The sequence below is a fragment of the Talpa occidentalis genome, unplaced genomic scaffold (assembly GCF_014898055.3).
Source record: "Talpa occidentalis isolate TD23 unplaced genomic scaffold, MPIMG_talOcc4v2.1 talOcc4.2, whole genome shotgun sequence".
Classification (NCBI taxonomy): domain Eukaryota; kingdom Metazoa; phylum Chordata; class Mammalia; order Eulipotyphla; family Talpidae; genus Talpa; species Talpa occidentalis.
Genome location: NW_023602073.1, coordinates 142835767 through 142859876, shown reverse-complemented (window position 1 = coordinate 142859876; position 24110 = coordinate 142835767). Strand labels below are relative to the sequence as shown.

General features: G+C 53.3%; 2 protein-coding genes across 3 annotated transcripts in view; one reads left to right on the top strand and one right to left on the bottom strand.

The window, feature by feature from the left end:
- SERAC1 (serine active site containing 1) overlaps nucleotides 1-24110 on the bottom strand; it is a 131893-nt gene that overhangs the window by 46899 nt on the left and 60884 nt on the right. The window lies entirely within an intron of this gene.
- The window catches only part of SYNJ2 (synaptojanin 2), an 87022-nt gene that overhangs the window by 46469 nt on the left and 16443 nt on the right, over nucleotides 1-24110 (top strand). For both annotated transcript variants that reach the window (XM_037520600.2, XM_037520599.2), the window contains exons 6-18: nucleotides 3279-3340; nucleotides 8422-8518; nucleotides 10697-10869; nucleotides 11762-11843; nucleotides 12488-12637; nucleotides 12724-12889; nucleotides 15147-15338; nucleotides 16819-16900; nucleotides 17689-17829; nucleotides 19481-19673; nucleotides 21601-21759; nucleotides 22748-22904; nucleotides 23901-24018. In XM_037520600.2, the coding sequence (XP_037376497.1) occupies nucleotides 3279-3340; nucleotides 8422-8518; nucleotides 10697-10869; nucleotides 11762-11843; nucleotides 12488-12637; nucleotides 12724-12889; nucleotides 15147-15338; nucleotides 16819-16900; nucleotides 17689-17829; nucleotides 19481-19673; nucleotides 21601-21759; nucleotides 22748-22904; nucleotides 23901-24018 (1772 nt within the window). The remainder of the gene's footprint in view (nucleotides 1-3278; nucleotides 3341-8421; nucleotides 8519-10696; nucleotides 10870-11761; nucleotides 11844-12487; nucleotides 12638-12723; nucleotides 12890-15146; nucleotides 15339-16818; nucleotides 16901-17688; nucleotides 17830-19480; nucleotides 19674-21600; nucleotides 21760-22747; nucleotides 22905-23900; nucleotides 24019-24110) is intronic.

Genomic DNA, 24110 nt, shown 5'->3' with positions numbered 1-24110 from the left:
CCTGTCAGAAACATCCAAGTGTGTTTCTAGGTGTTTCCGCAGTGATCCATTTGGGCAGGAATCGTGCAGGGCCGAATGCCAGGCCCCCCCCCCCTTTGTCACTTTTCCATAGAATTGGGTGCTGTGTCGAGGGGCGTCTGGGTGTGCTCACTGATCCGTCAGAGGTGCCATTTGTAGGGCGACTTAGGTCTGAGGCAGAGTCTGGGCACTCCTGAGTCTAGTCACCTGAGTCTAGTTTCTACCTGCTCAGGAGTAGCTGCGGGTCACGCTCAGAGAGTTGCGTGTCGTGAGAGACTAGTCACAGCTGGACACCAGCCTTCTGAGCCCTGGACTTTTTTTTTTTCCCTCCATATTTCAAAATTAATTTATTTGTTTTTAATTGAGGTAATATTAGGATCCCTCATCAGGCATTGCCACTGTGGCACCCCCACCACCAAGTCACCCATAATCCACCAGCAACCCTTGTCTTCTAGTCTCTTCTTTTTTTTTAAATTTTTTATTTTTGTGTAGAAGAACTAGGGTATAGGCCAGAGGTGGGGCGGCAAGAGGCACCACCAGAGACAGAGTGGAGAGCAGAACAGGGAGCTACTGAAATATACTGCTGAGGGGAGCAGGGGGTGGAGCAGTGTGGAGATAAGGAGAGGTCTGCTGTGCCCTGAGGGTCAGCTCCCTGGCCCAGATCAACACAGCCATAGTGGTGATAGCTCTGAGACTTAGCCCCTAGGCTAAGTCTAACCCCTAGGCTGCCAGGGAGGTCCCCTTCTAGTCTCTTCTTACTATGTTCCCATGGGAACAAGTCTCAGAACAGCTGCAGCTTATCCCTGAAGCTGGGACAGGCCCCTGGCTAGACTGACCCTACCACACCAGGAGCCCTGATCTTGGGTCTCAGCCTTGGGACGCTCTTGGGGGGTGGCTGAGAGGGACACAGACCCCCTTCTTGGGAACCAGAAACCCTCCTTGCAAGTTCAGAGGACAGACAGTTGCTGACTGGCCTTGGCTGTCTACCAGGCAGCCTTCTCCGAACTTAGGGGATGTACAAGTCTGGAATTGAGTGTCTGATGTCTCTTCAGTCAGGTATTGAGGCCACGAGGAAGGAGGGCAGAGGAAACCAGCAGCAAAAGGAAGGCGTCCTGGTTGAGACGATCTCAGGAACACCCACAGCTTCTTGGGACCAGAGGGGATTTGAAATTCTCTGGTCGAATCACTTATATGGACAAATCTATCCCCAGTAACTTCTGAATCTGTTGCTGAGAAACTGTCATTTTTCTAGATGGGCACTTCTGTTGCGTGTGAAAGGGACAGATGTATTCCCTGTGGCAAAAAGACTCACAAAATAGCACATGACGCATCTTCTGTGACACCCACATCTGGAGGTGGGAGCCCAGACCTGGAAACCATGCCCAGGATTGTAAGCCAGCGTCCTCTCCAGGAGAAAGAACATAGTAAAAAAAATCAGCCGGACAAATTAAAATAATCGATATTTTTAAAAAAAAAAAAAAAACCTCCGTCTGTGAATAGGGACAAATCCAAAGATACCACTTTATTTTTTTTTTAAGTTTTTTTTTTAAGATTTTATTTATTTATTTATTTATACAAGCACTGGGTACAGTCAGAAGTGCGAGGGGGTGAGAGAATTCACCAGAGCCAGAGAGGGGAACAGAACAGGCAGACCGATGAAATACACTGCTGAGGGGAGCAGCGGGTGCGGCAGGAGAGGTCTGTCATGCCATGTGGGACCCTCGCCTGAAGTTGGGGATCGAATCGGTGCTGCAGAGGCTGCGGGCAGCTTCACAGGCCAGTGCTCAACTGCTGCGCCACCAGGGGAGGCCCCAAAGATACCACTTTAAAGACACTCCATAATGAGCAAAACTAAGTCCTACCTTCCAAGAAACTGGAAGTCACTTCAGACCTCCTGGAAGGCTGTAGGACGGTGGGGAGAACCCTCGGTCTGAGCCGCTGCTCCGAGCCTGCCTCCATGCGTTCTGCTGTAACAGGGTGTCCTGTCCCTCGAGGCTAGGGTTAAGGTTTTTGTCTCCAGAGCTGGTCTTTCCTCTGCAGTACGAGGCACAGGTCTGGCTCACACACTGGCCTGCAGCCCACGCCGCCCGGTAATGTCTCAGCGGTGACCTCTCAGCCTCCCCACTTCACACCAGGGTCACCTCCTGGCTGTGTACCTGTTCTGGATCAGTCCCGCGCCGTCCTGTCTCTCACGATACCGACACTGGACAAGGCGGCCTTCTTCATCTCTCAGCTGCACATTCCTCATTTGGGGGTATCCTGGTGTTTCCTTGTGATAGGATTCAGGCTCCAGATCTCCAAGCATGACGTGACTCAAGTGACCCCATTGTTTTGAGGTGCCCCCCTCTGGTTCCACTGTGCTCATCTCCCTCAGGGGTGTGGCTCATTTTGAGTGGAGTCACCCACTGGAGACACTGAGACCACGTCCAAAGCCGTTTCTCATCCAGCTTGCCCCTCGGATGTGTGATGAGCGGACGAATTTTGCAGAATAGACTTTACTACAAGGGCTGCAGACTGGTGGTGTCCCTCCAGGGCTGCCTCCATGTCCTCAGTTGATTTCCTACTACGAGGAGGGTCTACCCCCCACCCACCCAGCCACCTACCTCTCTACCCGTCCCCATTCCCCACCCCCCTCTGGCCATCTGTCCCCCAGCCAGCCATCATCTTGATGGAGTCATGGATTCCTATTTTATTCACTGGATTAGAATCCATTACCTCCTTTCCAGAGACCCATGCTCAAATCATCCCCACTTTGTCCAGAGAGAACCCTTTAAGCTGACCCCAAGAACAATGTGCAGTTTGAAGTTTGTTTTTAAACTTGCAGTGTTAAATAGGTAATTGTAAATAATAAAGCAAATTAGTTTGCCAGTATTTACAGCAACTCCAATTTTAGGAGTGGTGAAGATGCCTGAAGAGACGGGGAGGCTGGGGAGCCTTCTCTCTCTCCCCCACTGGCTTAGCTGCTTCTTTGCACCTTCAAAGGGTTTGAGGATCTGACTCAGGCTCATGGTCTCACCCTGAAGCGTCTCTGCTAGTGGTGGAAGATTCCACTCAGCATGGTCCATGCTGCAGTTAGGACTGGGCAGCAGCAGAGCCAGAGTCCAGCCTCAGGACCAAGCTCAGAGCTTGGCCTTGCAGAGCTGTCTGCGCCGTGGAAGGGGGCTGGGGGGCTGCCATGCCCACCTGGCTGCCAGTGACAGGTGGGGAAGCCAGGCTTGGCAGAGCAAAACGGTTACATGTGTTTCTCCTCTCGGCTGTAGGTGGGTTCCCACCATCTGAGACTCAACAGAGGCCTGGAAGCTAACGCCCCTGCTTTCGACAGGTAGGAACTCTGATGTGCCCCTAAGCCACTGACCCCACACCTAAACCTGCCTTTGACTTTGGGCCTTTCTGCAAGAAGGGAGTTTACAAGATGGGGTTTTGACCTGCCCTTGGGTTTCCCTGAAGGTTCATTAATAAATGCCCACTTAATGCTTTTATCTTGTTTTAGCTTAAATAAACTTCTCTAAATGGTCAAGTATTCCATCTTGCCATTCCTGCTTCAAGGGCACTTTATGCATTAATCCTGGTCACTAGGGGGGTGACTAAATTATAAAGTACTCATAGCTGTATGTTTTGTTTTAAAAAGAATATATTCCCAGAATTTAAAAAGTCACAATGTAGAAGGGTATAAAGTGAAAAGTAAAAGTGCCCTAACCCCCAATTCCCACTACTACAGGTTTTATTATTTATCAAGCCATATTGTTTCTTTATATCATTCTGGGGAAAAAAATTGGCATACATATGGTTCATTTTTTAAAACAAATTGGATCATAACACAGTTTTGCAACTGGCTTTAAAAAAAGCCGTAGCTAAGCTGAACTACATGTACTTGAAATAGTAAATAGTTTTTGAAATGTTTGCTTTTTAAATCTAGATGTTTTCAGTGATCTTAGTGACTGTTATAAAGATTCTCAAGAGTAATTTTTTAAGTGGTTTAATCAGTCTACCCCAAGTTTGACTTGGACTTTGAATTCACTTGGACCTTTTGTTTATATTCGGTGACCCTAGCCCCGGGCCCCTCACTTACGCAGCACAAATGGTGGCGTCTACTGTAAAGAGAGGTATAAACTACATGCACTGTTACTGCCTCTTTTCCAGAAGACTCTTCATGTGTTCTCTGCAGTGTACATGTGGAGTTATTTTAGTTGACATTGATCTCCATTTCTTAGGAAATGGTAAATTTAACTGAATATGAAATTTTTCCTTGAACTGACCAGAAGCAAAAGAGAAGGGGCATGCTGGGCTTGTTTAAAACTTTCCTATGTGGACGAGTTTATTTGCTTTTTAAAGTCCTGAGCGCATTTACAAAGACTTAAAGTTTTTTTAAAACCCTGTTGAGAGAGAGAGTAGGTGTGTGTGTGCCTGTACCTGGACGCGTGTGTCTGTGCCCAAACAAATGAGCCCTCTCTCTTCTCACATGCACCCCTTCCAGTTAGATCTCTCCTGCAAACCACCCAACAACTTCCTGAGCCCGTAAGTCCTTTTACGGGCAGCTGCTGCTTGCTGTGGCCGACAGTTTCTTTTCTCATGCTTCCTAACCTGAAGTTTCATGAGAGGGGTGTATTCTCGTGTGAACTGCCCATTTTCGTGTGCATGGCTGACCTGATGCTTTCATTCAAGATAAGTATGCAGAAGTGAGATAACAGCTTGTCTAGTAGAACAGGAGGGATGCTCACGGCCACCAGAGGAGCAGGGGTGACATCACCTCCCAGGTGCCCCCCATCTCTGGACCACCATGGAACTCAGGAGTTTTCCAGTTCTTTAACAGGTTTGGGCCAGAGTAGATTCCTCTTTCCCTACCCTACCCCCTTTACACAGATAGTTTTATTACCCATAGAAGGAAGCCTTGTTTTCCAGTGTCAGCATTGGACAGGTTAGTGCTGTTGCTCTTTGACTATCTGTCCAGTGTCTGCAGGAGGCAGCTTTGGAGCAGACCTTTGGCTGTGGCTGATGATGGGCATCTTGCCTGGCTGAGAAGTGGTTTGATGGGGTGGTTTCTGGTCTCTCTTTGTGGCACAACGAAGCCCTCCAGTCACCCTCTGTCATCTTGTAAAAGTGCTGTGTCAGATCCTAATGTGGACATCAGGGTGTGTTTCATTGCTGGCCTCCCAGGATGCACCACAGATGAGAAGGAGTGGGCCAGGTGGAGGTGTGACTGCTCCATACTGCCCCTGCCCCAGTTTTCTTAGGCACTCTGTGTGACAGTAACAGATGGGCAGAGAGTAAAAAGTCCCTCAAAGTACAGACCACCAAGGCAGGATGAATCTCCCTGTTAGAGGGCAACCCCAGAAATAAAAGGGGGTACCCCAGTTTGTGATTCCTCACTAACGTACTTAAGAACATGGGACAAGACCCAAAAGCAGATATATAGAGAGAAATTTTAAAAAGGTTTATTTGCAAGAGGAGTAGAAGAGGGAGAATATATAGAGGTTAATTGACCAGAACATGGCTCGATGCTGTCTGTGTTTCTTGCAGCACCAGGATGTGAATAGGAGCAGAAAAAGCAAGAGAGCCAGACTCATCTTTGTTTTAAAGGTCCGTCTGGCTGCTCAGCTCCGCCCCTAGTTCCCAGCACCTGCCTCCCTTATGCTGGGAGTTGCAGTCCAAGGCGCTGAGATTGCATCTGCATGGAATCTGTTCAAGATGTCTTTCGCTGGCTCACAGTTTGCTCCTCACTGTTTCTCTGACATTCCTCTTACTAACCTTGTGGTGGATGTCCTGACTCCCTCAGAGCCCATGAAATGAACCTCTTAATCTACCAATAATAAGTATAATATCTTATTTTTAAATGGAAAGAAAATCCAGCTCCCATGTGCAAGTGCTGGGCGTGCCCCTGCTCTCGTCTTTCAGTCCTCTTGGCTATTTGCAGGAGGATGAGCCACACGGTGCAGGTGAAGGAACTAGCTCAACAGCGGTGAATAGTTCCATCAAGGGTGTTTAGGGCTGTGACGTGACCAGTGAGTCATATCGCTCCCCTCCCCTCTTTGGAATCTGGAGCCTGTTGAGATGCGAGTGCAAGCGTCAGACACAGGAGTTCAGATATCAGCCTCATTTCTGATAAACTGTGTTGTGGAGTGTGGCTTGCTTGTGTGGCCATAATGGGCTCCCCACACTTCACCCCCGAGTCAGAGGTACTCACTCCATGACAGACTCCCCCCTGGAGCAGAGCCTTTCACATCTGTAACCAACATTTCACATCCCAGATCAGGACTCCTTCTCAGGACAGGCAGATCCAGAGCTGCCCAGACAGGCTGAGCTACGCATTGGTCGATGGTCCTGGACCCTTGCCCACAGCTGCCTCTGCCTAGCTCTGGGGACATCTCAGTGACCCTGATTTCACCCAACTCTTCCCTGGAGGAGGGGCCAGGGGGAAGGTGCATTGCTCCAGCAGAATTCTTCCACGCAGAGACAGGGTCTAGGGACAAAGCACAGAGGAACCTACTAGGGGTGGGGGTGGGGAATACTCTCTTAAATTTTTTTTAAAAGATTTATTTATTTTAATACAAGAGCTGAGGTACAGGCCAGAGGCGCAGGAGGGTGAGAGGATTCACCAGAAACAGAGCGGGGAACAGAACAGGCAGCTTGAGTGAAATACACTGCTGAGGGGAGCAGCGACAGGAGAGGTCTGCTGCACCATGTGGGAATCTCCCTGGCCAGCTGGGAATCGAATCCATACTACAGAGGCTGTGGACAGCTTCACAGCGCTGCGCTCAACCCACTGTTTTTGATAAAATTTTGTAGAATTGTTCACTAAAAATAAAATGTCCACAATCATTAGGCAGAGTTATTAGATAGTCAAAGTGAGGTTTCAAACCCAGCTAACAGTCTAACAGATTTTACTCTGTGAGAGCTGTTCCAATAAACACAAGTTCGAATTTAGTTTATATAGGTAAGAACAGTGAATCATTCAGAGACATGAATAACAGAATTCTTGACAGGAGAGGCTTCCGGTTCTGAGTTGTCCTGACCTAGAGGTGTGCTGATGCTGGAGGAGGGCGTTGCAGGAGCACTGCAGGACTTAATCTTCCTCCTTTCTAAAGCATGCCCTGCAGAGATGCACAGGCTGAGCACCTGTTGTTAAATCTTTACCTGGCTCCTTGGGTACCAGTGAGTGTGAAAAGAGTGACTTTGCCTTCAGGTAGCTGATTCCTGTATACAGGATGGAGGCCATGAGGATGGCTCTCCTCTCTCACCTGCTAGAGGAGGTGGAGGGTGTCTCAGAAAATTTTACAGTATGTCTACTAAAGAAATGTCATTGTAGAAATTTAGAAAATACAAAAGTATTCAAAAGAGAAAAGAATTTTCAGTCACATAAAACACCACTTTTAATATTGTGGTGTATTATCTTCTAGCCTTTTTTCTATAGACATAAAGATCACATTTAAATGCCAACTTTATGCCAATTTTTTGTATTGCCTTCCAATTTTTAAAAAAATTTATGCATACAAGAACTGGGGTACAGGCCAGAGGTGCAGGGGGTAAGAGGATTCACCAGAGACAGAGCGGGAAACAGAACAGGCAGACTGACTGAAACACACTGCTGAGGGGAGCAGTGGGCAAGCGCCTGGTGTCACCAGCTGTCCTGCCGCGCCATGTGGGTTGCTCCTGGCAGGCCGGGGATCAAACTCGTGCTTCCGTGGCTGCAGATTGCTTCATCGGCCACGTCTTAACCCCTTGCGCCACCAGGGAGGCCCTACCTTTTCCAATTTTTTAAAATTACGTTTAAATATTTCTAACATTAAAATTGTAAAATTACTTTTCAAGAGCCAAGGATAAAGGATACAAGAGTCTCTTCTAATATTTCAATGTACATATTTTAAAACTAGTTTGATAGACGAGTATTTTCCTAAAGCCTGAAATTTTTTTTGCTGCACCTCCTTGTCTGGTTTACGTGTAATGATGTTGGTGATAAACCGGACCCTGAGATGGCTAGAGCTCCTCCTGGTCTTTCTAGTCTTGAGGAGGACGGTACCAAGTGACATCAGCCCTTCATTACCGCGGGGACCTGGGGCAGCTGCAAGTCCCTGTTGGTGGGGGGTCACACTGGCTCTTTCGGGTGCACGCACAGTGCCTCAGGTGTCAGGCTGGCGAGAAGGCGCCTTACAGACAGGGCTGGCCTGTTTCCCCGGCCTCGGCGTGGTGAGCAGTGTGGTGGCTACCGGATTGGTTTTCTCCCTCCCCAGTGCTAATTTTCCCACATTTTGGGTTTTGGGGAGCTGTTCATCCAGCCCTTGAAGGTCCCTTCTGTACCTTCCCTGTTTCCTGGTATCTGGGCCCTCAGGGTGCTCCTGGTCCCTGCCCCTACTGCACCCTCCCCGGGCCCCAGAGCCTGGTGTCATGCGCTGTCCTGCCCCATTGCAGGCATATGGTTCTTCTGAAGGAGCAGTATGGCAAGCAAGTGGTTGTGAACCTGCTGGGGAGCAGAGGCGGAGAGGAGGTGCTCAACAGAGCCTTCAAGGTAAAGGATCCCGCGCTGTCTTCTTCACGCCTGGGAGGGGCAGGGGGCCCTGCTGCGGGGCGGGCGGGGGTGGGGTTAGGACACACTCAAGCGGTATCTGCTCCCCTTCCTTTGGGAGCTCCCCCATCAGTGCTCCAGCTCACATGGCTGGACTCCTGAGGCATGAAGACTAATCCTTATGAACTCATCCAGACAAAGCATCTCTCATCTCCTGAGGTGTTTGGGGACCCAGGACAGCCCCACCCTCCCCTCTGTCTTGGGTGGAAACAGAGACGCACGACCACACGTATGTTTGCGCTTCTCCCTTTGCATCTCTGCCCTGCTCAGGAAGCCCGAGCTCCCCCTTCCTTCCTTGCTCTGACTCACCTTGGCCAGCAACCTCCCAGCACACGCAGGGCTGTTATGCTTGGAGGCGGGTAGGGTGTTAAAGCCAGGAGTCGTACATGATTTCCTCCTGCCTACTTGGAGCCTTCAATTCTTCTATGCTCGCTTGGGCTTCCCCCTGAAGCTGCTCCCTGTACCTGCTGCACCAAGCTCCCCAGGGCGCATAGAGGGGAGGTAAGGAGGAGAAACCCTAGACAGGGGGGAAGCCACCAACAGAAGCAGCACCTGCTTGGAGTCTCCTCTGGGGTCCCTCCTGTTCCTAGTATTCCGTGCACCACTCAGTCTGCTAGGGAGGAAGCTCCAGAATGAGCTGTGGGCACCTCCCATTCCTCTTCCTTTTGCCTCTGTCCCTTCTAGAGGAAAGTCCTCTGGTTGTTGGAGGCTCAAGGAAGCAATTACAGAGAGGCAGCAAAGTCAGACTTGACCGCTGCAGGGAGAGCCACCCCAGACCCCTGGCCCTTGGCCAGCTGTTGACTGCAGCTGATGCTCTTCTCACTGTTTAGAAGAGCCACATGCCAGAGCAGGCACTGTCTGGTTGCCAGTTTCATTTGGCCAGACCTGCTTTTCCTGTTTGGTTTGTTGCTACTAGCAACAAGCTGGGGAAGTATCTCCCTCCCACCCACATTGGCAAAAATGCCAGCAGCTTATTTTGAGGAAGCAGAAGAAGAAAATCCAAGAATCTTTTTCCTCTTATTCCTTGAGTTATGCGGAAAGGATGCCCTCAGCCCCCCTGTGGGCTGGCGGGGCCCTGTGGGGGCGGGGAGGGTGGCCGGCGCAGGAAGCGGGTAAAAGGAGGACCCTCTACCCAAAGAAGCCCTGATGGGGTGTCACATGGAACAGCAGCTCCCTCTGCCCGTGGCTCTGCCACCCTCGGGCCCATGGCCAGCAGCGGAGTCATCAGGCCGTGGCTGGACCAGGCGTGGCCCCAGAGGAAGCCGCCAAACCACACTCTGTTCCCTTCAGACGATTTCTTTCTCGTAGCAAGACTTTCTGGGTGATTTGCTTTCTGGCGCCAGCATCATCCACACACCAATGTCTTTCTGGCCCTTCTTTTTAGTCAGTATTCTCTGGACCAGTCTGGCCTGGGGCAGTGCAGATGGGTGAGGCCTGAGGCCGGGCCCCCGAGGCTGCCGTCCACCCTTCCCACAGCGCTCTCTGGGGAGCGTGAGTTGTTGGCCTCAGTTCCTCCTGTGGGAGGAGGTCCCTGTGAGTTGCATCCCACTGCCCAGTGCCCACCTCTTCACATGTCCTGGCCACGGGGGTCCCCCCTCCCAGGAAGGGTGGCTGAGTGTCCTGCACCCCTACTGAGGCACAGGCCAGAGGACCTGGGCTGGAACAGGGCAGCACAGAGCACTGCCACCAGAGGCAGGCTGGGCAGGGTGGCATGGTTACCAGGGCAACGGTGGCTGGATTATGAGCTCCACAGCTGGCTGCCCCGCTCTATCCTGGCAGGCTGGCGGCACTTGGGTGCCTAAAGAACAGAGTGGGCCCTCCCCATCGCTGCCTCCAAGAGCGCTGTAGAAGGTGATGTCCATCCTGGGCTGTGGGCTGCCCAGGGAGCCTCACCTGCTCTGGCTTGTCCTGTGCGTGAGCTAGGCCTTCTGCCCTCTGCAGGCAAGATGCTCTTGTGGTTTTGTCCCTGAGGCTTCCCTTCCAGGATGAGGTCTGATAAGCTGCTAGGACCCCCCAAACCTTGACTCTAGACCGTGTGCTCCAACAGGCACCACGGTTAACCCCTTGGACTCAAGACATATGAGGTTCACGACCCTGCCTTCCTCCTTGTCTTCCTTCTAGAAGCTGCTCTGGGCTTCTTGCCACGCCAGCGACACGCCTATGATAAACTTTGACTTCCATCAGTTTGCCAAAGGCGGGAAGCTAGAGAAATTAGAGAACCTGCTGAGGCCCCAGTTGCAGCTGCACTGGGATGACTTCGACATCTTTGCGAAGGGCGAGAATGTGAGTCCACGGTGAGTCAGCGTGTCCCCACCTCCCTCCGCCGGGTCCAAGTCCCAGCCCCCCGGGCACGCCCCCTCCCTCCCCACCTGCTGCCTGCTGGTTCCCAGGCCCAGGCTCAGGTGCTGGGCTTCCTGGGACCATCCCACAGCCACTTGTGTATTTGAATTTTGTGTTATAGATGGGAAAGTGTGGTTTTCTGGCAAAATGAATCTGCTCAAGAGACCAAGTAACTGTGGAGTCGGGTGACTGTATAGCTTTTCATCCAAACGGATAACCCCCTGAGAGTGAAGGGGGACAGCTGGCCTGCACCCCATAGTCCAAGAGAATGGGGATGTGGCCACCCCACTCAGCTGAGAAGGAAGGGCAGCTCCTTTGGGTTAAATACCCTCAGTCTTCATTATTCGCAGGTTGAGTCTGGACTAATCTGCCCACTTGCTAAAACATATGTGTGCCCCTCGAGCCAGTGCTGGTGGGGCCTTGGCTGTCATTCCCAAGTGATCTCAGAATGGAATGACCCGAGCGGGCCAACAGGTGTGTCCCGCTGAGGGGGCCCAGGAGACGGCCCTGTCCCAGCTCCTCCCATGACTAGTGTCCTCGTCACCCGCCCTTTCATGCCCCCCAGTTCTCACGTGTGTGCAAACTATTCGAGGTTGGGCGGGTAAAGATGCCTCCATGCACAAGCTCAGAGGCTGTGGCCACGCGCCTATGGAGAAGAGCACGCTGGCCGTGAGGTGGGTGTCAGTGAGCGAGGGTAATGTCAAATGGGGTGTCGCTAACCAAGCACGCATGCGGCGAGTTGCACGTTGATTAGCTGGTGGGAATGCACAACGGGCTCCCGGAACGTGACCCGGCATTCCCAGGAGTGTCGATCTGCTAACTGTCCTCTGCAATTGTTTTCTGAAGCTTCCAGAAAGGCACTCTGCGGATGAACTGTCTGGACTGCCTGGATCGAACCAACACAGTGCAGAGCTTCATTGCCCTCGAGGTCTGTCCTGCCCACCCCCGGGCCACTGCGCCCCGTCTGGGCTCCAGCGGGCCAACTGGGCTCCTTTGACTGCAGGGGTGGGCAGCACCCAGGCACTGTCTGAGTTGGGGGTGGGGGCCCACATGGTTTCCCTGGCGACCGGCTTGCACATGCCACCGTTTGCCTCCAACCTGTCATAGGCACACTTTTTCTCACACTCTTTGGGGCTCGTCCCAGGCATGGGGCCCCAGAGTGACAGGCATCGGCATGAGAAACAGCAGTTCTGTGTAATGGTTATTGTGAACATGCGTTGGGCAAAAGCAGGGTGAGGCTGGATTTGAGGCCCAGGGGAGACCCGAGTGCCTAAGTGGCCACTGCCTGACTGACCGCTGCCTGGTTGGCCTCCCACGTTAACTGGGAGTGGGAGAGACTCAGGGATGGGGTCAGAGGAGGCCATGTGAAGGGCAAAGTGAGCTATAGTTGGGGTCCACTCTGTAGGAGCCCCGTTCTGTGCTACAAGGGCTGCCGTTCTCTGGAGGACACAGGGTGACCTGCAGCCGTGAGAAGGAGCTCACTGGCAGGGGTTGCGGTCACCCCAGGCAGCTGGGGTTGGGGGCCGCAGCTTCTGGTGAGAAGTCAGTGACGGCTGTCCCTTCCATCACCAGGTCCTTCACCTGCAGCTCAAGAGCCTGGGGCTGCATTCGAAGTCCATTGCTGACCGCTGCGTGGAGTTCTTCAAAGCCATGTGGTCTCTGAACGGGCACAGCCTGAGCAAGATGTTCACGGGCAGCCGGGCCCTGGAAGGGAAGGCCAAGGTGGGGGCCGGCCGCAGGGGTCGGGGGGGCCTGGTGGTGGGCGGCCTCCTTGGCTCTTCCTCACAGCCTGCGTTCTGGCTCGGCAGGTGGGGAAGCTCAAGGACGGGGCCCGGTCCGTGTCCCGCACTATCCAGTCCAACTTCTTCGATGGCGTGAAGCAGGAGGCCATCAAGCTACTGCTGGTTGGGGACGTGCACAGTGACGAGGCCGCCGACAAGGGCAGGATGCTGTTGGACAACACGGCTCTGTTGGGTAAGGGGTTGCGACATCTCCTCTTGGGGACCCAGGATGGCAGGGCACACACACCCCTAAACAGCAAGGGGCAAGCGGGTGCCCTGGACTTGCCCCTGACCTCTGCATGGGCAGTCTCTTGGGCTGACCAGCTGACCTAAGCAGCTTGCAGCTGTGCTTGCATCTTGTGAGCTGCGCTGTCAAGGGCGGCCACGAGAGGAGGCAGAGAACAGTCTATGGTGCTCACAGGTCCTGCAGGCGGGAGGCAGTAGGGCTGAGTGGCAAAGGCTGGCGGTCAGGAGGCAGGGAAGCTCTTCCTGGGGTTACTGGCGGGTTAGCAGTTTAGGACTGGCCAGATGCTTTGGGGGTGGTTGGCATCTAGCCCTGATGATTAGGTGGAAGGATCAGGCCGCCAGGTGAGTGGCCAGGTGGAGGTCAGTGGCTCCGATGGCCTGTTTGCATTTCAAGGGCACTGGGGTCTCTGGGATGAAGACCCTCCTCTAGGGGCAGGACCTGTCCGCTCCCTCCATTGCTCGCTCCATCATAGGGACAGGGTGGTTTTCCACTGAGATGTGATTGACACATAACATCATCTTCCTTTCGGGTTTAGACCCTAATGAGTCACTCTTAGTACCTGTGGTGATGCGATCCTGGCAGCTAGTTGCCATCCGTCCCCTCACAGAGCTTCCTCGCTGCTCTGTACTTGTCACCAGAACTTCTCAGATCTATCTTCTCAGCAGTTTTCCAGCATGCCACACTCCTGCCCCCAGGGCTCACCCACAGCTGGGAGTCACAGTTGCCTCTGGCAACCCCCATCCCTTGTCTGCATCTGTGAGTTTGAAGTGTGCTTTGCTGGAGAGGGGACTGGGTTTGTTTGTTTGTTTGTTTGTTTTAAGAACCTGAAGAGTGTTGACATTACAAAGCTCATGGACAAGAAAGGGAAGTCTAGCATTTTCTTACAAGAATGTTGTAAGAAATTTGTTCCAGAAATTTTTGGCATTTTTGAAAAATTCATTGCCCATGGCCCTTTTCTGTGGTGGCATAGCCCTTTCTGGCATCATCTGGGAACTTCTGTTCAACCTCTAGTAATAGGTGCTTTTTTTGTCCATCCTGGAACTGAGACCACTTGGTCAAAGCTGAAAGCAGCTGAGGACTAGTGAGTCTTAGTGAAGGCAGGAGAGTTGGGTGAAGTCACTATTCAGACAGGAGCATGGATTTTGGATATCTAGACAGTGGACATGGTTGAAAATGGACAGTGGAAAATGCAGAGATGGGCAGGTCCGTGCTCATTTCCAGGGTGGGGGCCTTCCCCACCACCCAGCAACACTCCAACACCAGCTGGTTGCCCTACAATTCCCCGCCATTCTGACACTGCCCCCCCAGACGTAGCCTCAGTCCTGCCAGACTTCCCTGCCCCCTTCAGACACCAGTCCCGGTGGCCATAAGACTATACGTGCCCACTTCCCACCACCCCCTCCTCGGTGTGATTAATTTGCTCTAGCAACTCACCCAGCTCGGGGAGATATTTTCTTACTGCATCACCAACTCCAATTAAAGGATTAAGTCAGAAGCGGACAGGTGGAAGTAGTCATAGGGCAAGGCCTGTGACTTGGGGTGTGAAGCTTCCCTGCCCCACAGGGGGGCTGCTCTCCCTGCACCTCCACATGTCCAGCAACCCAGATGCTCTCCAGACACCATTCTTTGGGCTTTATGGTGGCCCCACAGCAGAGGCAGGATGGATGAGCTCACTGGTTACTGGTAACAAGACCCGCCATGCTCAGGGTGGAAGGTGTTCAGAGTCACCTTCATGGTTCTCATCGTTGGGAAAGTTCCAGGGGTTTTAGGGACTGTGTGTCAGAAGTGGAAGGCCAAACTGTATTTCATACAAATCTCAATATCCCAGCAGGCATTGACAGTTTAGATGCACTTGTCTAAACACATCCACATGTGTCAGAGTTAGGTACCGTGTGTGTGTCGTGTTTGTATCATATATGTATCACGTATATATTCTGAAGTTGGGAAATTGCAGGTAGTGTCCCCTCCTTGACTTGAGGGCTCCCTGTGGCCTCACAGCCTTGACAGCTCTGGTCAGGTCCTACATTTTTACACAGTCCAGGGGATGTGACAGTCCCGGGGTGTTAGCCCTTCTTGTCTTCCTGAGGCGTTTGCCTTGCTCCCTAGCTCTGGGGTCAGGGCCCCCTGGCCCTAACAGGCGGCCCGTGCTGGGGGCCTGGGGTATTGGAGCCCAACCAGATGAGTGCCTCCCATCTCCCCCCAGTGAACCCCCAGATCCTGAGAGCCATGCTGGAGCGCCAGGAGGAGTTCACGAACCTCCGGCAGGTCCGCGTCGCCACGGGCACCTGGAACGTGAATGGGGGGAAGCAGTTCCGGAGCAACCTCCTGGGCACGGCGGAGCTGACAGACTGGCTGCTGGATTCGCCCCGGCTGTCGGGGGTGGTGGAGTCCCCTGGTGAGCGGCGCCGGGGGCTAGGTGGCTGGGTGGCAGGGTGTTCACACCTGGCATGTTGGGAAGCACTGTCCTGACTTCCCAGCAAACTCCCGGCACCTCGCACTGCTCGGAGGGGTGGCGGGCTGGGTTCCTGACGCCTCCATGCAAGGCATGACGGGGTGTTGCGACGAAGCGAGCCTGGCGGGATGGTGTCCGGTGCCTGTGGAAGGGTTCGCAAGGCAGGGCGCCTCCATCTGGCAGGTGTAGGGCCTGGCCTGAGAGCCTTTTGTCAGGAGGAAGGTGCGCCCCAGAGCCCTGTTCCCGCCAGGAGCTGATGCACTGGCCTCGCCTGCCCCTGTCCAGCTACCTCCACTCACTTTCAGCGGCCCTGAGAACCTGTGTACATTTGAAGAGTAAATTCATTCCAAGAGTAAGTTAAGCACCTTACAGGGCTTATATCATATGACGTAATACTTAATGGCCCCAGAACCCAGGGATTGAAGGGTGATGTACATCCAGTCAACATTTTTTCAGAGGCTCATTCGTTTTGTTCTTGAAGAGACTGTGAACCTCTTCTTGGTCTGCTGATGTGCAGGGGTCTGTGCTTGTACCCCAGGCCTGCCCTGCTGTGCCCTGTGCACTGTCATAGCCCCTTGCTATCAGGGGGGTGGTGTGTGCACCCCCTTCCTGCCTCAGGCTAATTAAATCCAGTTGGGGTCCCCAGTTTCTCCATGTCCATGCTGACCCTTCTAGCACCAGAACAGACCCTGGGAGCCCTGAGAACATCAGGTCAACTTGACTGGAGAAACTTGAGCTCCTCTGCTTGCAGGATGGGGGGTAGCCTGGCTATGTCTGCAGGGGGGCTGATTGCAGGGGTCTTAGTGGGTGCCGGCTCACCTGTGTGTACATCAAATCTGAAACTCCAGATTCCAGGAAGGAAGCCCTGTGTTACTGTTGTCAAGTAGGTCAACCCAAGAAGCAGGTGTTTTTTCTTTAGAAAAAGAAAAAAGAACCTTGGAAAGGCCTAAGGTTTCCTCCAGGGAGGAGGAGTCACTTTCTGCAGCCCCTGGGGCCACGCTGGGTGGGGGGTTGGGACAGGACTGAGAGATGAGCGAGCTCTGATTCCCTGGAGAGGGACAAGGGGGGGCGGGCCTCCCCTTTGAGCTGCCTGCTCCCTGCCAGCTGGGCGTTTGCTTGGCCAATTTCATCAGAGTGGACCCCAGGCAGGGCCACTTTCCCTGCCCTGTCCTCCAGTCCCCTGGGGTGGGACCTTAGTCCCGCATTAGTAGGGGAGAGGGGAAGTACAGTCCTTGGAGGAGAGGGCACTGCCCCATGGAAGTTACCAGAAAAGCGAGGCACACAAGGTATTTCCAGGCAGGGCAGGGACTTGATAAGTATCATCTGATTGATGCTCCCCAACCCCCACGGAAGGGTGGGGCTGTGGGCCTGGGTCCCTGCCAGTCAGCACTCAGGGGTGCCTCACTCCTGCCTTGCTCCCCAGATGACAGCAGCCCAGCTGACATATTTGCTGTGGGGTTTGAAGAGATGGTGGAGCTGAGCGCAGGGAATATAGTCAATGCCAGGTAAGTGCCAGGGAGTGGGGGTGCAGCGTGGTGCCCTCGGACCCCCCAAGCTGTCCTGAGCTCCCTCTGAATCTAACCTTCTGGCTCTTCCTTTCTCTGCTGAGGAAGGCCCTGGCAGGCGGGGCGGCCCTCACTACATTCTCACGGCTGCCTGCCTGGAGCTGGATGCTGGGTGTGAGCCTGGGGGGCGGCACCGGGCGCCGGGCGGGAGGCTGAGCCACTTTCCTGGGCGGGCGAGAGAGCGCGAGTACCGGGAGGAGGAGCTGCTGTCCACCAAGTGCAGAGGAAGGAAGCCCGCGGTAACCTTTGGTTAAAGTAACGGAATTTTTCTTTCCTCAACTTGTTTTTCATTCAAGGAATTTTGAACAGAAAAGCAGAAGGGCGCAGCTGGTGCCAGGCAGGGCGGGGGTTTTCATACCAATGGGTAAAACCGATTCTGTAGGTGTTTTTTTAAAAGATTTGCAGACCAGCGAGAAGTTTCTAATTGGATTTTTATGGAGGTGATGTTGGTTTACAGCGCCATGTATGATTCAGGGGTGCAGGTTCACACCTCGCCAGATGGATGCGATGGCGTTGCCAGGAGCCAGGCCCTGGAGGGCTGGGGGCTGACCTGTGACGTGTGTCACCCAGACAGAACCAGATGGGGAGCCCAGGGCAGGAGTGAAGACGGGACACGAGGAGGGGAGGGCAGGCAGGGTGACGTGGTTCTGTGACAAGAGGAAACAGGCTCAGGGCTTCGTAGAGCCCCAGCTCCCCACACATGCCATCCTCTTTCTTCTCATTCCCAGCACCACCAACAGGAAGATGTGGGGTGAGCAGCTGCAGAAAGCCATCTCACGCTCTCATAGGTATATCCTCTTGACCTCTGCACAGCTGGTGGGCGTCTGTCTCTATATCTTTGTGCGTCCCTACCACGTCCCCTTCATCAGGTAAGGCCACGCAGTCTCTGGACATTTGGGGGGACTCCGGGTGCCTCCTCCAGGGCCTTTGTTCTGAATTCCTCCCCACCCCTCCTTGCAGCAGGAATCACGAGCTGTCATTTTCCAAGGGCGATGTTCCAGTGTATCAGGGAGAAAGGAGGCTGAATAGAATATTGTCTAGCAATTCAAGGGCCACAACAGAACCTTCTAGCTCAGGAAGCTGAATGCTTTGGGAAGGAGTGTTTCGTGATTGTTCTCACCCATGCTCAGCTTTGCTCAAGGAAAGGGATTGAAATTTTAGACAGGAAACCTCTGACCAAGAGCTGAGTAATTCACCAGGAAATGCCAACTCTTTTGTCTTTTTTTTAAAGAACTCAAAGATTTGTGGGCAGAAAGCCTCTATCCTGTCACCCCATAATTATGTCTCCTCAGTGGCAGCTTTGTGAATATCGGAAAGGGAAAAACTTAGAGAGTCATATCCTTTTAGGAAAGGGTCTGTGTGTATATGTTTATGTGTGTGTGTGCACAATTTGAATGCAGAGTGTAACGTGTGTACATGAGTGCATTGTGTGTGCATGGGTGTGTGTATGAGAGCATGTGTGTGTTTGTGTGTGTGCAGCATGAATGCATTGTGTGTGTGCATGAATGTATGTGTGTGAGTGTGTGTGCAGCATGAATGCATTGTGTGTGCGCATGAATGTATGTGTGTGTGTGTGCAACATGAGTGTCCTGTGCGTGTGATGTGGTGTTTTAAGCTTGGGCGGCGCTGCCCTCCCCTCCAACACAGGCGCCTGTTGCCCCCAGCTTACACTCATTCACTAGAATTCCCTCTTTGTCCTCATTCCGCACTGTCCAGATGGGCCTCCCAAGCTTAGGTAGTCATACCTGAGCGAGCACCCCCAAGTCTTCAGGGGACCACAGCGGCCCCCGGCATACTTGGAGGGCAAGAATGCTCTGTGCTCATGACTCTCTTCTAGGATTCCGGGGGAACAGTCACATCCATCTCCCCGGGTTGTGTTGTGCTGGCACTTTGGCTGTGCCCAGAGCGAGGGGTTAGAATGAAGGGAGGGTTAGGACGAGGGTCAGCTGAGGGGAAAGGTACAGATGAACCGTGAGAAAAAGAGCCGCTCACCGTCCCGGGTGGATATCCGTGTCCTTGACCTCCCCTCTGGCCCTCAGCTGGCTTAGCCCCCACCCTGTCTGCTGATGGGACCCCCTGGCCAGGCACAGGTGCCGTCCATGGCAGGCATAGCACACAGGACCAATGCTTCTGTTTCTAGAATGTGCTAATTCCCTGAAGGTGCCTCCTGTGTGGCAGGAAAGTGGGTAGGGGGTGGGCAGGTGGGGTCCAAGCTGCTGGTGTGAGGACATGGAACGGAGCCCAGGGGTGGACTCTGAGATGCCACACCAGAGCCCCGGAGAGCTGTAGCCATGCAGCTCCCCCCAGACCTCCCAGCAGGCAAGGCCCACAGAGTAAGGGGGTCTGGCGGGGACTTGCCAGCCTGCCCGTGGGGGAGATGTGAGTGACCAGCCCTGAGCCGAGGCTTTCAGGGTCCTCAGAGCCACAGCCCCCTGCTGCCCCCGCCTTGCTCTGCCTCAGAACAGCTTTCCGCTTTTCCTTCTCGCCACGAAGATGACGCCTGTGCGTCCTCTGTTGCAGGGACGTGGCTGTGGACACGGTGAAGACGGGCATGGGTGGAAAGGCTGGCAACAAGGGCGCCGTGGGCATCCGCTTTCAGCTGCACAGCACCAGCTTCTGCTTCATCTGCAGCCACCTGACGGCCGGGCAGTCCCAGGTGAAGGAGCGCAACGAGGACTACCGGGAGATCACCCAGAAGCTGAGCTTTCCAGCGGTGAGCCCCGTGGGGGTGGCCGGCGCCGCAGGGGGCCAGGCTGGGCGTGTGCACCCTGCCCCGTCTGCCCCATCTGGCTCTCTGGGCTGCAGTGGCGTCAGGCCTTGGGGCTGGGGTCGTCCAGGGCCCCTGCCCTTGGGGGCTCAGCATTGGGGGAAGGGGATGGCCTGGACAGTGTAGTGCAGAAGCTCAGAGGGGTCCAGCCAGAGTGTTCTGCCCCCTTGGCTCTGCACACTTCCCCCACGCCCTTTCCCTGGTGGGCTCGGGTGCGCGTTCTGATTTTCCGAGTCAAATCAGGAGAATGGAAGAAAACACTGAGTCGTGCGCTGTCCAGGCTGGGCAGAGCGTCTGAGTCCAAGCGCTAGAAGCCTGGTTTTTCTTGAGATTCAGTCTTTTCTGTGTGCGTCTGTGGCTGCGACAGGAATTCTCACTTTCAGTTCAGGGAATCCTGCCTGACCCGGCGCCAGGTGGTCAGTACCGCGCCTCGCGCTGCCCTCTTGTGGTCAGAGCTGATGGTTTTCTTTCTAAATGAAGAGCTGAAGGTTCTCCCTTCTGTGCAGAGGTGGGGGCTGACCTCACACTTCAGCCTAGACCGGACCGCCTGTGTCCAGCCTCGAGGGTGGACTCCCGTGGTCCTTGCCACATATCCAGCATTGCCGGGGACCCTCCCAGGGGTGCCGAATCCCCTATGAAGAAAACCCTATTTCCTATGATGCTTGTAGGGCAAAAACGTTCTGGTTTGAATAAATGCCATAATCCTTGTTTGTGTTTCTTGGATTAAAGAAGAAACAAATAGTCGTGTTGGGAAGTTCACGCTGTGCAGTTTCCCAGACCGTGTGGGAAGACAGCGAGCTCTTCCCTTCGAGCATATATGCAGCTTAGAAAGTCCACCCCCCCTGCCCCCCACTTAAAACGGGCTCTTTTGAAACACTAAACTTGGGGTATAGTCAAAATAATCACAGCACGTTTGGGTTTGTAACAGCTCTTTTCAGCACAGCAGTGCTGAGGGCCTGCGTGTTGCTCTGTGTGGCGCTGCCCAGAGGTGGTCACCACACTTTGCAGGTGCCCAGCGGCCACATGAGGCTGGTGCCTCTCGTTTCATTTTGCCAACGAAATTTGATCTTCTGCCCAGGTTGTTGTGGGTCCAGGGCAGGGGAGAACTCCAGGACTAGGACAGAAACAGCTTCCAGAGCCAGGCAGAGCTGTGTTCCAATCTCGTCTCCATGCACTCGGGGGATAACCTCTAGCAAGTTTTTCTGAGCTTTTTTTGTGATGGAAAAGCTGGGTGAGTGCTCCCCAGGGCTGCTGAGGTCCAGGTTCCCCGGAACAGCTAGCCCCGCTGAGCTGCTAGGTGGCAGCTGCCCCAAGGTCATGAACCCTGGGGTGAAGTGGGCGAGGATCCCCAAGCACTTGCAGGCTACCGTGAGGGACTTGGACAGGGTGACCTCAGAGTGACTGGGGATGGTCGGGGAAAAGGAGGAGAGACAGTCTGATGGAGGGTCCCTGGATGAAAATGAAGTCCATAAAGTCCCACAAAGTTGCATGTCCTGAGAATTTGTAACTATTTTCCTAAACCTCATTTGTCCAACACGGAATGCGTGGGCAATTTTTAGGAATCAACATCAAAGCAGGAGCGTGGTCAGCTGGGCAGGGGAGATATTGATGGTCGTGCTCCCTAGTGAGATCTAGGGCTTCCTCCAAACCATCTTAACAAACACAATTATCATAAAAAGTGAGCCATGAAGAAGTTCCTCAATGGGTCTGTGGGGTTAGTGAAAAATGAGACACTCTTCTAAAGGGCTTTTCTCTTAAGTAACGCTGTAGGAAAAATGTGTCTGCTGGTCATCTGCACGTGAACTTGCTCTCCCCCCTCTGCCCCCTTCCTGCAAGATGAGCCAGAACGATGATGCTTTTCTTTCCACCTTAGGGCAGAAACATATTTTCGCATGATTACGTGTTTTGGTGTGGCGATTTCAACTACCGCATCGATCTCACTTACGAAGAAGTCTTCTATTTTGTTAAGCGCCAAGACTGGAAGAAACTTCTGGAATTTGATCAGCTACAACTACAGAAATCAAGTGGAAAAGTAAGTTGTGCATTTAAAGCACTTCAGCAGCTGCTGTAATATAGAACAACTTCTGCTAAATATGTGCATTAGAGTGTCCAGCAAATTAAGCTCCGTGAGTGGACTTCACAAAGTCTCCGATGTGGTGGAAAACACATGGCTTGTGAAGTTAGAGACACATGTGTTTCCAGTTGCTCTTTGGATGAGCTTGTGTGGTTTTAGACTCGGGGTTCATGTGGCTTTCTGTGGCCAGAGGGACCATCGCTACGTGAAAGGACGTTGGCCTCTGCCCACTCCAGTGCCTGTGGCCTGTGCTTGGAAGTGGGTGTGCTGCCCCTCCCCTTCAGACTAGCTGGGCCCTCTGTCCTGTGTCCTCCCAGCCTAGTCAGCCCGAGTCAGAACTGCCCACGAGGACCCGGTCAGCATCTGGGCACCTGCCATGTCATGCCCGCAAGGCCAAATACCTTGAGGTCACATGTCTGCTTTGTAGGGGCAGCTATATTCCAAACAGATGGGACCATGAGGTGACACTGAATACTTTATTTTGGTGACAGCATGGTTGCTTGTTCCTGAACATACTAACACACTAACATACCTAATGTACTTTACACTCCAATGTGTGCTTGTAATCCTCAAGCCCATCCTACAAGTTAGGTATTATACCCATTTTATGGATAAGGAAACCAAGGCCAAGGTCAAATAGCTTGTTCAAGGTCACATAATCCCCAGAGCCATGAAGCAGTCCAAGACCATCAAGTTTCAGGACTCATAGTTGGCCCCTTGATGCCCCAGGAATAGATTCTTAGAGACTTCTTAGGCTTTGGCATAATAGGAAAAATGCTCATTAAGTAGCGCACATATGTCCAGTTTTTGGACACATTTGCAAATGCAGCTCAGACCCTGACTTACTAGAAGTGAAGCATGTGGCTTTTTTATGTTTTGCTTTTGCATGTAATGTACAGAATCTAGGTGGACTAAAGTAGCCTTGGGACTTCTTTTAACCCCATAGATTTTTAAAGACTTTCATGAAGGTGCCATTAACTTCGGACCCACCTACAAGTATGACGTTGGCTCTGCTGCCTACGACACCAGCGACAAGTGCCGCACCCCCGCCTGGACAGACCGTGTCCTGTGGTGGAGGAAGAGGCATCCCTTTGACCGAACAGGTGGGTGGGACAGGTGCGCTCTCAGAGCCGTGGAGGGTGAACAGTCAGCACCACGGGGAAATCACCTGATTTGGCCCAGTGCTTTTTGCTGTATAAATAACAATCATCTCCATAACCCAAAACTGCACAAAGTCATCCCACTTGTTAGCATCCCAGCTACGGAAGTGCTCCCTGCTGGCCTCTTTCTAGGGAGTCTGATCTGCAGATGACCCTGCTCCTGCCTCCCCACCCCTGGATCAAGGCTGTCCCTCCACAACACCCCAATGCTTTCTGTTCCCAGTGGGGAAGGAGCGGAGAAGCCTCAGCTTTTCCTGCAGCTCCGCTCCCCATGTGCTCCTGCACTGTATGCAGCCCTTATGTTCGACCAGACTCTTACCCACTTAAAATCCCAATTCCAAGTCAAACCCGAGCGAGACACCATAGAGAATAGAGTTGTCTCATTTGTAATCAATTAGTAGACTAATCCGTTCTGATGCCCAGCCGGGAAGTGCAGTCTGCTTCAAATTAGAACATCTACATACTAGAACATAAACGACTTCACCCTCCTGGCGACCTGTATGCTGAGCTCTCAAGGCCAGGAAATCTCACATTGAAAAGATGCATTTTTGTGCAGCTCCTGTCCAGTTGTGGACGTCTGATGACCCAGACCCCAAGGTCCCCCTGCCCTGAGCCTCTGCGCCACCTCCTGTAAGGGGTGCAGGCGCCACTCCTGCCCAAACCCCGTGCTGCGATGTCAGGTCCCTGCCCAGTCTGCCCACAGGTGAGGTGTCCACTGCTCTGGCCTCACATCCTGGGGTTATCGTGTGGAGGCATTTTTCCCCCAGGCTCCCATGGCACCTTGGCATAGTTGCCAGGCCACGGGGTAGCGAGATGAGTCTGAGACAAGTGATGCAGGTACAGCGGTCCCTGTCGTAGAAGTCCCATCAGTGGCGTGTTTATATGTTGATGCTATTTTGTGTCATGTGTGGGTCTCTCAACTGGAATCCCTGTGCGTAGCTGGAGAGCTCAACCTCCTCGACCACGACCTGGATGCCGACACCACCGTCAGACACACGTGGTCTCCCGGCGTCCTCAAGTACTATGGCCGCGCCGAGCTGCAGGCATCTGACCACAGGTAGGGTTCTCGCCATTGCTGGGTGCTTTTCCTCGGCAGAGGAGGGCACAGCAGCTGCTGCTCACAGCCAAGGGGGTCACAGCAGCTGCTGC